Consider the following 13,469-nt stretch of genomic DNA (forward strand, 5'->3'; position numbering starts at 1 on the left):
AACAAGTTCAAAATGGAATTGCCATCCTCATCCTCACGCAATTTTTATAATTTAAAAATATATATATTAAATAATATGATAAAATTAAATTTTAACAGTTAAAGAGTATTATATATATATTTTTTTTAAAAAAAAAATTCTAAAACACAATTAGGGAAATCAAATAATTCCATATAATATAAAATTCAAGTTTACATTTTCATTACCCTGTTAAAAATGAATACAACGGAGTCCATATTAGCTTGTAGCTTTACTATTAAATGTTTCTTAAGACCTAGTCACAAGTCGAGTCTGTCTCTCCCATGACAACCAATTAACTATTTAAAAAACGTGATGTTAATTGATGAGATTACAATCCAATGTACAGTTGACGTTCAGTGTTGAATCCGTTTGCAAGGATTTTTCACCATGAAGTGAGTGATACGTCAATTGCTGCCTCATTCAGAGCAAACACAGGAGAGAAAAAGGGGAGTCCACTATAAATTGATCAGTATTACAAATAAAAAGGCCCAGTGTGACCCTAAAGATCTGTTTGTAGGGCAGTCAACAAACAAAGCTGTGCCGGCTTCCGTTCACAGTTTCTGGGTTGATCCAATATTCGAGACCACAGGGAAGCCTGGTCTCATAGCCAGGCCCAGTAGGTTAATATTTAATCATTATATTAATTATAGTGATAGTAACAGTGTCAGTAATTAAAGGGACATGGATGTGACATTTGAACTAGCTATAGTTGACACGCAATTCAGCTGTATTTTTCTCGTTTTTAAGGGTTGGGACTTGCTTGGGATTGCATAAAGCGGCACGTAAACAGTACTGTACCAAAGTTCACATGCAGTGTTGCAACGTGGCCGGAGGTGCTCAAAAGTCGTACGTAGGGGCTTTGGATGGTCTACAGCTTATAATTCACCTCTCTAAGATAGAATTACGCAGAGGAGGTAACAGTTGGATAGGTTTTAGAGTGGCCGAAGGCAAAGCCCACACTACTGTCTAGCCTCCACACGACTTAATTATCCCCATATATATATATATGATAATGAGTGAACCTTATTCCTTCTCTCGTGAACTGCAGCCAGCTAGCTGCCTGCTGGCATGGTGTGGCCCCCTACCACTTACCAGCTGTCTTTTTCTATTTTAATCTTACAATTACGATCTTTTATGCCTGTACTAACTAAATTTACTAATAAATTATATGTATCAAATACAAAGGAACCTGTCGTAGAATTGCCGCCTTTAAAGAGGTTTAAGCCCTGATCATAAAACAAAGTGTGATAATTTCTTACCACTTGCCAGTATTAAACAGTTATAGCACTTAGTTATCGCTTTCACCATCCCTCTTTTGACTTAATTTCGTACCATCATCCCTAGCTTGTTTAGTTATTTCAAGCCCCATTTATGAAGAAACAGGGGTAACCCAAATGCATAACAAATCTTTTACTGCATATTCTTGTGGGTTTTGGCCCGAGGAACCCTCTCTAAGGGTTAAGGAGGGAATAAAAATGGGCCGTAGTGCCATACGAAGTTGGCCCAATAACTAGTACTGCTTTACGGTTGGAGGCCCATTACTTGGCAGATGAGTAATGAATATGGGCCATCATTTAGCCGTCAAGTTCGGGCACTGAGGCTTGTACGTTATTAAACATGCACATGCTTTAAAGCTATATATCTAATAATTTTAACCATAGACTAGTTCGGCGAGATAAACGATTGCGAGAAGTTTAGCAGATAGAACACTACATTTCAGCAATTTCAGACATATGCTCAACAATTACATATATGTATCACAGCCGCAGACTCAAGTCAAGATTTTGCTGATCAGATGATGGTTGGTTGGGAAGTTTCTCCAAGCAAAAACTTCCCGGCCATGGTGACAAATTCAGTGCTTCTTCAACGAAGAAGGGTGGCCTTGCCACCCCCATTTCGCCATTACCAAATCTTGCAGCCATGGGAGAAGCCGCCCCTTGTCTGCTTGGCTTGTGCACAAGCGAGTGAGGCTGAACCCGCAGAGACCTCGCCGTGGCCGGAGAACTGAAAGGCAAGACCATAGGAGCCATCTGAGAGCGGAAGAAGTAGCTTCTGGCTGCTCCTGATCTTTCTCTCTTGTGCGCATTCTGGTGACCTCCCAAAGCTCGTGAGCTGAAGAACTTTCTCAAGCAGAAATTGCATGAGAAGACCTTGTTTTTCCCAGCTTCTGGCTCATCGGGTTTGGGGCCTAGACTCAGCCACTCACCCAGTTTATTATCATCATCATTTATTTCTTGATCTTGGGAAGCCATTGCAATTGAGAAAATTATATCTCAGAGGCCTGAAGAAATGGTAGTTCTTGGCCTTAAATAGGGCATTATAGAAGTGGGAGATGGTATAATTAATGTTATCTGATTGGCTATATTAATATTATGTGAAGCTTACAGGCTTTGGATTCTCCACTTGTCTTCCCTTTAGTGGCATATATGGATTTTCTAATGGCATGACAGTTGATAAGTAGCCTAAGGCCATTAATTGTGAAATAATGCTTCTTGCATCTTTCGGCCTCAATCTATTTATGGGAATTGTCATGTGTGTTTCAGTTTCAATGTATTCCATCTTAAATAATTGCCTTCTCCTTCCAAGCAGCGTACGCCCACCATTACACTACTGAACAAACAGCCCAGATATGCAATTGTTGCCCCTGGAACTTCTAATCATAGTTGTCTATCCCGTCCCGGACCACCCAAAAAACATTAGGCTCAAATTTTTGGAAATTAATGTACAGAAAAATTCTATACGCACCTACATTTTTTTTGCTCTCTACACCCACATTAAATAACACCTAAGAGAAAAAGTTATTTTTACCCTTATTTGCAGCCAGCCACCCATCGTTGCCCATCATCTCCGTCCATCATTGCTGGTGGCCCAAGCTCCCACTGGTGGCCCCGTTCGGTGTTTGTCAATATAGGTGTAAAGAGCAAAAAATGTGAGTGCATATAGAATTTTCTTAAAGTACAAACAAGAAAAGAACTAAATGACATAAACGCCCTTGCATTGAAAAGCTATTGGCATTTGGGACTTTGTTATATTTTATTGTCTAGCATTTTTTGCAATGGCAATACTTGAGTAGGCTGCCGACAGAAAATAAAGAGAAAGAAAAACAGAGGGAATCCCAAAATGCTATATATTTTTGTCATGTCAAATACGACATTTAATTTGGATAAGTTTCATGGCCATGGATGGTGGTGGGGACTGAGAATTATGGCAATGATGTGAAGGAAACGTAAGCAAATCGGCAGGGAGCCTGCATCGTTTCAATTTTCATATCTAAACAAGGTCATCTCTCTCTAAAATGGTGCTTTGATGATGGAAGCTATGCTAGATGCAAAGGGCAGTGATGGATTGATGACTAAGAGCTTGAATATTAAACAAACATCTCTTATCAGTTTATTTTTTTAATTCAAGATGATAACCTTATCAAGTTTTTAAATAAAATATAGCGTTAAGATAATGTAATGAAAATATATCAATATACAAAGCTTTTATCTGTATACATAATGCAAATGTTAAGTTAATTCTTCCAGATTCTTGAAAACTAAGCAAATAGAAGAAAAAGGTTTTACTTTTGATCTATTGAGCTGTCGTCCAATGTTAATCAAAATGAACCATTCATGCGATAAATAGTTTTCTAGCACTAATAACACTTAAAAGATAATTTCCACAAGATTAAGTGTAAAAGAAGATGAGGCACCCCTTCCTAAAGAAGGAAAGCTTGCTACATGCTGTTAAAAAAAAATTGATTAATCACTTAAATATTTAGATTTTACTTGATTAAAAAAAATCAATAAAATACAATATTTATTAATTGTTACTCAACTAAACATTTCCTTACTCGATTAAAATAATAATTATTCTATTAAACTCATAAATTAATTAATTAATTTTTAAGTCACAACAAATTTATTTATCAATACATTCTTATTATGATATTATTATTATAATAATAATAAAATAAAATAAAGTTTAAAATTTTATGTTAAATATATTTTTATAAAATTATAAATAATTTTATTAATATATTTGTAAACAAGCCAACTTACAAGCCAACTCACGATCTTATAATTGAATCAGTTCATGAACCTTTATTCTAGCTAATTCATGAGCTAACAAGCCAAACTCAAACTCACATTGTTTACAAATTGAATTTTAAAGTTAAGCTCAATCTCGTCTCATTTACTTTAATAAACGAATTTTTATCGAGTCGAGTCCAAATGACTTGGCTCATTTGCACCCCTAATTCTTAAAATGTTGTGTAAAATATAAAAACCTAATTGAGAAAAAAAAAGTAGTAATAATACATTATCACAAAAGAAAGAAAGAATTAAAAATATGTCATTTGCAATAAAGTTAAAAAAAAACAGAAAGCACGAATAGAAAAACCAAAAACTTTTGATCGGAAAGCTACTTAAATTCATTTGATTTAAAAATGGATTGAAAAAGATACTCCTGTTTTAAAAAGAAATGATTGCCAAACTTAAATTCATTTGATTTGACATGCCACATATCCTAGATCGAAACTCCGCAGTGTCAGTCAGTACATAATTTTAGCAATTTCACTCACTATACAAAAGGATAAAAATAAAATACAAAAATTATTCACATAAAAAAAAAAATCAATATAACAGAGAATGCAGAATATAGTGTCCTTTGTCAGAACTTCTATTTTACAATTGAGAAGCCATTCTTCAGAAGCGTCAAGGAACACACTTTTGCCATACTTCTTAAGTAGGCCTTCGACAATTAAAATCACAAAACCCCGACTCTAGGACTTGCAAAAACTAAGATTCATGTGTACATAGTTCAAAGACTACTTCCTAACCTTACCCCTAAATTAAAATGCAGCAAAGCATTACTTTGAGACAGACCCAAACGACATTTAGTAGTTTCCCATATGTAGAATCTATAAGTTTCGAAATGAAAGAACAAGAACAAAAATCCCAAGCCTTAATCCCATCCCATTACGGGGTTGGCAATAAAAGAACACAGGAAAAATTAGAAAAAAATATATTAGCTCAAGGAAATTATGGTTGGTCCCTCTCAATATATTATATGCTTCTTCCAATTTTGTTAGTTGCTCTGTAAGAAGAGAGGCTGGCTCTGCCTGGCCCCACCATCCGAATGAACGATTTTGACGCCATTTCCATTGTTGTCTGTGTGTATCGGCGGGCCAATTTAATAAATAAATAAAAGGTTTCCTCCATGTTTCCTCTATCTTGCTCAACTACTTGCATTTCCCTCACTTGCCATTCACCTGAACTGTTTTAAATCTTCAAAACTAAATACCCTCATCGTCCCCTTCAACTACTCTTGGACGGTTCCTAAGCAATTTGGGCAGAAACAAAAGACTGGGCATTCAGCTACCTTTTAGCAGCATTGAACTCAAAAAAGCCACACAAAAAAAATTACACAGGCTAACACTCCAACTTAGTGGCTGCAAACAGAGATGAGATGGCCTCTTTTGTTCCCCAATTTGAACTTACTGCTGCATGAACACGTGACCAGTGGAAGATCCACATTATGTTGCAACAAGTAAAATAATTGGCAATAAGACTAGTTATCTCATTCGTGTGGGACTTGGTGCATGGGGGGTTCCCCAACATGAACATAATGAAATATAGCGTTTCAGTGGTAATGAACCTCATCATCTCAAACCACCACATGTTCCGTTTCACAAGAAGACGGGAGATGACAAATACCAAAAGCGCACAAATGCAACAGAAGTAATCCCTTCCTAATGTTTTCATTCAACTTAAAGTTATCACTTAATGTGATAATTGGTGGTTCATTGCCTAGTATAAATAATCAAACCAGCAACATGTTATAGTTTCGTACCATTTGTAGATCTGATGACTAACACCAGAAAATACCACCTGTATCATACTTCATTTACTAGCTCATCTATTTTCAAGATCTAAGTTAATTCTTTCCGTGGATAAGACAGAACTTACTGTTGGAGGAAGATGTCAATTCCATCCATGATTAGCTTTTATAAGAAAAAACCTGAACTTCAGCTATAAACAAAATATGTAAGGGCCAGTTTGATTGATCATCTAGAACATGTTCTTATCAAAGCTACAGAATTTTACAAATACTACATAATGTTGTGTAAAGTATAAAAATGTTATAATAATAAGCAATTATAGAAAAAATGAGAATTAGAAGTTTTTATAATAAAGTTAAAGAACATCAAATGTGCAAAACAGACAACAAACATCATACTTTTGCCCCATTACGTGGGGTCAGCTAAAAATGAGCAAAACACGATTGAAATAAATTGAACATGTTGAAAAGGATCAACATATTCACTTACCAAAAGGGCGAATGAGAGTAAAAAATAAAGAACAAAAAATATACAAAAATCAAAAATATTTTGATCGAAAACTCTTACAAAAGAAATATAGTTATAAATAGAAATTATTGACAAACTAAAATCATTTGACAAGCCACGTAGTAGAATGAAGCTTGGGAGTGTAGTATATAATAGCAATTTTATTTTATACAAAAACATAAAGGAAAAAAATCCAATATAGCAGACAGTGCGTAATATAGTGTTCTTTTTCAGAATTTCTATTTCACTATTTTTTTTTCAGTAAATTATTTCACTACTGAGAAGCCATACTTTAAAAGCTCCAAGGAATACACTTTTTCGTACTTCTAGACAAGACATCCAAAACTAAAATCACAAAACCTCAACCTTCAAAATTTGCTCAAACTCAGATTCATGGGTACACAATTCAAAGGCATAACTCCTAACCTTGCCCCTAAAATAACATCAAAGCATTTTACTGAGACAGATCCAAACAAAATTTGCATGAGTAAAATCTTCTACTTCTTTTTCTGCAAGCATCATCCATCAACCTTTAAACTAAAAATTATGGCTGATCCCTCTCAATATATTCTTCTGCCTCTTCCAGTTTTGTTAGTTTATATGTAATAAGGGAGTACAGCTCTGCTTTGCCCCACCTTCCAAGGGAATGATTCTGATTCCACTCCCATTATAGTCCCCGTGGATCAGGTCCCCAACTTTAATAAATAAATAGAAGGGTTTCCTCCATGTTTCCCCTTTCTTGTTCAACTACTTGTATTTCCAAATCCCCACTTGCCATTCACCTGAATTGCTCTAAATCTTCAATACTAGATATCCTGAAGATAATGATTCACACTACTATCATCCCCTTCAACTACTCTAGATGGTTCAAGCAACAAAAATAATACACAGACCAGAACTTCAACTCAGTCCCGAAAACAGAGAAAGACTGCCAATGTTGTTCCCCTATATTTGAACTTTCAGCTGCATGAACATAGGGCCATTGGAAGATCCACATTGCATTGCACCAAGTAAAATAATTGACAGTAAGACCAGATATCTCATTGGTGTGGTATTGGAGCATGGGGTGTTCCCAACATGAATATAATGAAGTATAGCATTTTAGTGGGAATCAAGCTCATAATTTCAAACCAGCACATGTTCCGTTTCACAAGAAGACAGGAGAAGACAATGTCAGATCCTAAGATCTGACAGTGGTAATTTCAGTAGGATCAGAGAGAAAATAGGGGAGAGTTAGACTGAAGGAAAAGAACAGCAAGAATTAGGGAAGGATAGAAGGTTCAGGGGAGAGAGAGAATTCAGAGAGTGAGGAAAAAGATTCAATTTTTATTCCTGAATGACTCCCATCCCCTAACAACTGGCCTTTTATAGGCATACCTGGCTGTTCTTCAGTTATTGTAACTGAAGCTCAACAAACAAAGCCACAGCCAGAGGCATCTAACCGAATTACAACAATATGCAGCCCGATTACAGTATTACCCCTCTACTATCCTAGGTGTCAAGCTCGGAATCTGAAGAAGGGTTACCTTCCGTAATTCGGGAAGGAATGGTTTAGGCGGGAAGAATTGAGAGGGAGAGTTTGAGAGAGAGATTAAGAGTGGGCGAGAGAAATGTGAATTGAGAAATGAGAGGGAAAGGAAACCGTGAAATAATCCTCACATGCTTCCCCATCCTCAACTTATCTTCATTTATAGGAGAATTACACAGCTTGGTGCGGCAGTTAGGAAACAGCCCGAGCGCGCACCATTTGAAATATCCCCTATAGGATTATTACAATTCTGTCATTACCCATCTAATTACAGCTATACCCTTGGTCTATGACAATTCCCTCCCCTTAAAATATTTCTTGTCCCTAAGAAATTACAGTAGAGTTGTCATTCTAGGAAAACGTTGCAGGAGGTCAGGGAGATATTCCCGTGAGGCATTATCCGGATGGAGGTGAGACCATTACACTAATACTTGCATTAGGGGTGTGCACGGTACGGTTTGGGCGGTTTGGGAAGGATTTAATAAGCCAAACCGCATGTGCGGTTTGGCATTAAACCAGACCACGCGGTCTGGTTTGGTGTGCACAAACCGCACCAGACCGCACCGCGGTTTGGTGCGGTTTCCGCGGTTTGATGCTTCTTTATTGTTTCATTTGGTGTTTCCTTCACTAACTTATAAAATTTTAATTAAAACATAAAAATCAATGCATAAAATCATAATTTTTAAATTTTTATAGTATCTTGGAGTTTAAAACTAAAATAAGTTACTATCTAATAAAAAATGCAAATTTAAAAGTTTTAAATCTACAACATAATCACATGCTTATAATATAAAAATAACACAAAAATCCACAATATAATTCATGGTCAAGAAAGTATATATTTTTAATTTTTTTTTTAATTTTTAAATTATTAGATATTTTTAATTTTTTTATTAATATACTACTTGGCCGGTTTGGTTTTAACCAAACCAAAAAAACCACAAACCGCAAACCGCACGGTTTGAGAATTTCTCAAACCGTGCCAAACCGCACGGTTTGGTGCGGTGCGATTTGGTGCGGGCGGTTTCCGCGGTTTGACGATTTTTTTGCACACCCCTAACTTGCATCAATGGAGCCTGGTCCTGGTAAACCACTCGTCTGTCCAACACTGCCACTGGTTTAGCGTTGGTCTCGATGTCTTCAAGGGGAGTGGGCAGTGTATTGCTGGAACTATCAGCTGGTCCAATGGATCTTTTCAACAGGGAAACGTGGAAACACTAGATGGAGGCCCACGCCCTCAGGCAACTGGAGACGATAGGCGACAAGTCCTACCTTTGCCACGATCTTGAAGGGCCCATAGAATTTAGGACTGAGTTTAGAGATTGAAGGGCCCTTGTGAAAAAGGTGTTGTTGGAACCTTTTTACCTTTAAGTAGACCTCAGTTCCTTCCTCAAATTGTCTTTCTGTGCGATGCTTATCTGCCAACTGCTTCATCCGCTGACTTGCTAAGGCCAATTCCTTCTTAATAGTTAGTAGGGCTTCTTGTTCCTTTAGGTACTAATCGGCGGATGTTTCCTGAGGAGAGTAGTGCATTACAGCAGGAATGATGGGTGGCAGATACCCAAACAGAGCTTCGAAAGGAGTTCTCTTGTGTGCGGTATGGTAGTTGGTGTTATACCACCATTGGGCAAGAGCTACCCACCGACTCCAACTTCTAGGTTTGGAAACACACAAGCATCTAAGGTAAGTCTTGAGACATTGGTTGACTCTTTCGGTCTATCTGTCTGTCTCAGGATGGTAGGCAAAAGAAAGATGAAGCTTAATGCTGAGCCCTTGAAATAATGACTTTCCAAAACTGGCCTGTAAATACTTTATCACGATCAGAAACGATCGCCTTAGGCAACCTATGGATTTTGAATACTGAATCCATTAGTTTCCTTGCGACTTCAATGGCTGTGAACGGGTGAGCCATCGTGAGAAAGTAGTTGAATTTAGTCAACTTGTCTACTACCACCAAAAGAGTGTCAGCACCTTCAGATTTTGGTAAGCCTTCAATGAAGTCCATTGAGATCAGTTCCCAGGCTTGTGAAGGTATGTCCAAGGGTTGAGAGAGGCCTGGATAAGAAAATTGCTCATGTTTACACCGTTGACAAATAGTGCATTCCGTGACAAACCTGGTGACATCTTTTTTAAGGCCCTTCCAGTAAAAAAGTTGTCTTACCCGCCAGTAGGTTACATTGAGCCCGGAATGTCCACCTATGGGACAGTCATGCAAGCTCTGAAGTATCTTCTTTTTCAACAATTTGTCTTCCCCGACCACCACTCTGTTCTGGAACCTCAATAATCCCCCTTTTAATTGGTTGTTAGGATCATTAGTGGCCTACACGGAAAGCCTGATAAGTAGCTCCTTGATCCAGGGAGTCTGATCATAGCTGTGGGTAATGTCTTGCACCCAATCTGAAACCACGGTCGAAATGGCTTGACAAGCGGCTGGCACATCTCTCCGTGACAGAGCATCGGCTGCCTTGTTTTCCTTTCCTTTGCGATATAAAATGATGAAGTCAAAGCCCATGAGTTTGGTAATTCCCTTGCTCTGTAACTGGTTGTGTACCCTTCGTTGGGCTAAGAATTTGAGATTCTCATGATCTGTCTTAATGGTGAATTTCTTGCCCTCTAAGTAGTATCTCCATTTCTTCACAGCCATTAGAACTGCCAACAACTCCTTGTCATATATACTTAAGCCCTGGTGTCTTGGGGCCAATGTTTGACTTAGATAGGTCACTGGTCGCCCTTCTTGGCTAAGCACCGCCCCTATACCGGTGTCACACGCATCAGTTTCCAAAATAAACTCCTTGGAAAAATCAGGTAGAGCCAGTGTTGGGGCTTGCGACATGGCTGCTTTAAGGGATTCAAACGCTTCCTCTGCTTCTGGCCCCCAACCGAAGTTATTCTTTTTAAGCAGTGTGGTCAGTGGCTTGCTAATCATTCCATACCCTTTTATGAAGCTCCTATAATACCTAGTCAGGCTGAGGAAGCCTCTTAGCTCCTTCAGGGTTTTTGGCTGAGGCCAGGCCTTCATAGCCTCAATTTTGTGAAGATCAGTACTAATTCCTTGGCCAAATATGATATGACCCAAGTATTCAACCTTCCCTTCTGCGAATGAACATTTAGACCTTTTCACATATAGCTTATGGAATCTAAGGATTTGAAATGCCAGCTTGAGGTGGGATAGATGCTGGTCTAAGGTAGTACTGTAAATGAGAATGTCATCGAAAAAAACCAAAACGAATTTGCGCAAATAGGGAGCAAAAATGTGGTTCATCAATGCTTGGAAGGTTACAGGCGCATTGGTGAGGCCGAAGGGTATTGCCAAGAATTCATAATGCCCTTAATGGGTTCTAAAAGCGGTCATAGGACAATCGACTAAGTTCATTCGGATTTGGTGGTATCCGGAGGTCAAGTCAAGCTTAGAAAAAATGGATGCGCCTGTTAATTTGTCTAAGAGGTCTTCAATAATGGGTATAGGGAATTGGTTCTTGATGGTTAGTGAGTTGAGTTGCCTATAATCCACACAAAACCTCCAAGTGCCATCTTTCTTTTTCACTAGGAGGACCGGTGAGGCATATGGGCTTTGGCTTGGTTGTATCAAGTTTTTGGACAACATTTCTCTTATGAGTTTTTCTATTTCGGCCTTTTGTATAGGAGAATATCGATAGGCCTTTAAATTGACTGGTTCACTGTTGGGTTTAAGGTGAATGGAATGGTCAAGGATTCGATGGGGTGGCAAGGTTTGGGGGGTGGCAAACAGATCCTCAAATTCCATTAGCAAATTGTGAATGGGTAAAGGGAGGTGTACCTTACTGTCCTATGTTGCCAAGGAAGTGTTCCTTGGTGCAGCAAACTTCTGTTCTTCAGCTGTCATTAACCCCATGTCCACAGCATAAATGAAGTGCAGCTGTCCCACGGTGGTACTTCCCTGTTCCAGCAACTTTTGAATCCATTTCCCTGAAACAACCCTACACTCCCCTATTTCTTGACTCCCATGTAGAGTAACCTGTTGGCCCTCCAAGTTAAAGGTCACTTCCAGAGTATTAAAATCGAATACTAAGGAGCTCACTGTCTTCATCCAATCTACCCCCAACACAACATGGCACCCTCCCAACTTGAGTATTCTCAGGTCTGCCGAGAATTCTCGTCCACTCATTAGCCACTTGAAACCCATACATCTTAGTTGGCTTACCATTTTGGTCCCATTAGCTATTAGGACTGACAGTGGGGGAGTCTCCTGGAGGTCGCACTGTAGGTTGTGGGCTGTGGTCTCATCTAGGAAACTATGAGTGCTGCCACTGTCTATCAACACGACTATCTTCCTTTTCCGGGCCACCCCTTTCACCTTTATGACTCTTCCCACTACTTGGCCCTACAAGGCGTGCATTGAGATCTCACCCCCTTCATTTTCCTCAAGCAATTCTTCATTTTCGCCCGTTCCCACTTCCTCCTCCTCTACTTCCTCCTGACCTTCCATAGTAAGTAGGAGTTTCTTACACTGGTGATCTTGTCCATACTTTTCTCCACAACGGAAACATAGGCCTAATTGTCTCTTTTGGTCCACCGTTAGGTTTCGTGGTTGGGTCACAAGTTGGAGAACTTTACTGGTAGGTCCTCCTCTCGGCCCTTGGAAATTACTTCCCTTGTGATATCCCCCGTAGGTGTGATCCTCCCTGCTGTTTTTGGACGACAACCCATGTCTCCTAACAAAAGTTTCCATCGAAAGCTCGTGCAATCGAGCTTGTTCAGCTGCTTGTGCCACCGTGGTGGGGTATAACATCTTAACCGTCAGTCTAATTAACTCCTCCAGCCCGCTGATAAAACTCGAAACAAAGTACTCCTCATCTAGGTAAGGTTGCGACAATGAGAGCAAGGACCTCAATTCTTCAAATCTGATTTGATACTTCTCTACTGTTCCATTATGCTTCAATTTGTTAAACTCCTCAATTACATCAGATCTGGTCTTCTCTCCAAACCTTCTGCACAAGTGGTTAACAAACTTTGGCCAACTCAAATCCAACCTGCCATGACTCCAATTTTGGAACCACGCATCCGCCACATCATCTAAGTAGGAAGCAGCCATACATACCTTATCACCTTCTGCAATTCAATGTTGATAAAACACGCGTTCACATTTGCGTATCCACCACCTCGTTCTGTCCCTATCGAAGGCCGGAATCTCCATCCTCAACCCCGGTTGAGCTGAATTGATACCCCCATACCCCCTCTGATGTGCTCCCTCTCCCACTTTCGTTGGTTCCTGAGGTTGCAATCTATTCACTGGTGCAGTCAGTATTGGTGCCGACGTTGACCTTGGGGGAAAATCCGTTGGTAAGCTGACATTCGGCTGCCGAGCAAACATGCTCAGAGCTGCCGACAATTGCTGGCTGAGTCTCGAGAATTCTTCTTGAATTCCGGTCACGGCCCGATCTAAAGCAATTGTGTATTCCGATCTACTTCGGTGGATCTCTTCCTGCGCATTCCGAATTCCTAACTCCAGCGTCTCTAATCTATCGTCCACCTGCTCCTGGTGTTGCCGCAATCCCAATTCGATCGCGTCCAGTCTGACCTCCATCTGCTTTGCTCGCATTGCGTCGACCA

The 13,469-nt window shown here is 39.3% G+C and overlaps 1 protein-coding gene across 1 annotated transcript; it reads right to left on the minus strand.

Annotated features, from left to right (window-relative positions):
• Positions 1-1,714: 1,714 nt before the first annotated feature.
• On the minus strand, positions 1,715-2,846 carry LOC127804297 (zinc finger protein 7-like). Its single transcript, XM_052341144.1, has 2 exons — positions 2,830-2,846; positions 1,715-2,302 (listed from the first exon to the last, which is right to left on the minus strand). The coding sequence occupies exon 2, from the start codon at positions 2,271-2,273 to the stop codon at positions 1,779-1,781; it is 495 nt and encodes a 164-aa protein (XP_052197104.1). The 5' UTR covers positions 2,274-2,302; positions 2,830-2,846; the 3' UTR covers positions 1,715-1,778.
• Between the last annotated feature and the right edge of the window lie 10,623 nt (positions 2,847-13,469).

This window comes from Diospyros lotus, chromosome 6, assembly GCF_014633365.1.
Source record: "Diospyros lotus cultivar Yz01 chromosome 6, ASM1463336v1, whole genome shotgun sequence".
In the NCBI taxonomy this organism is placed as follows: domain Eukaryota; kingdom Viridiplantae; phylum Streptophyta; class Magnoliopsida; order Ericales; family Ebenaceae; genus Diospyros; species Diospyros lotus.

What these genes read in the sequence shown, in the direction of transcription:
- LOC127804297 (XM_052341144.1), bottom strand. Translation starts at nt 2,273, where the DNA reads ATGGCTTCCCAAGATCAAGAAATAAATGATGATGATAATAAACTGGGT.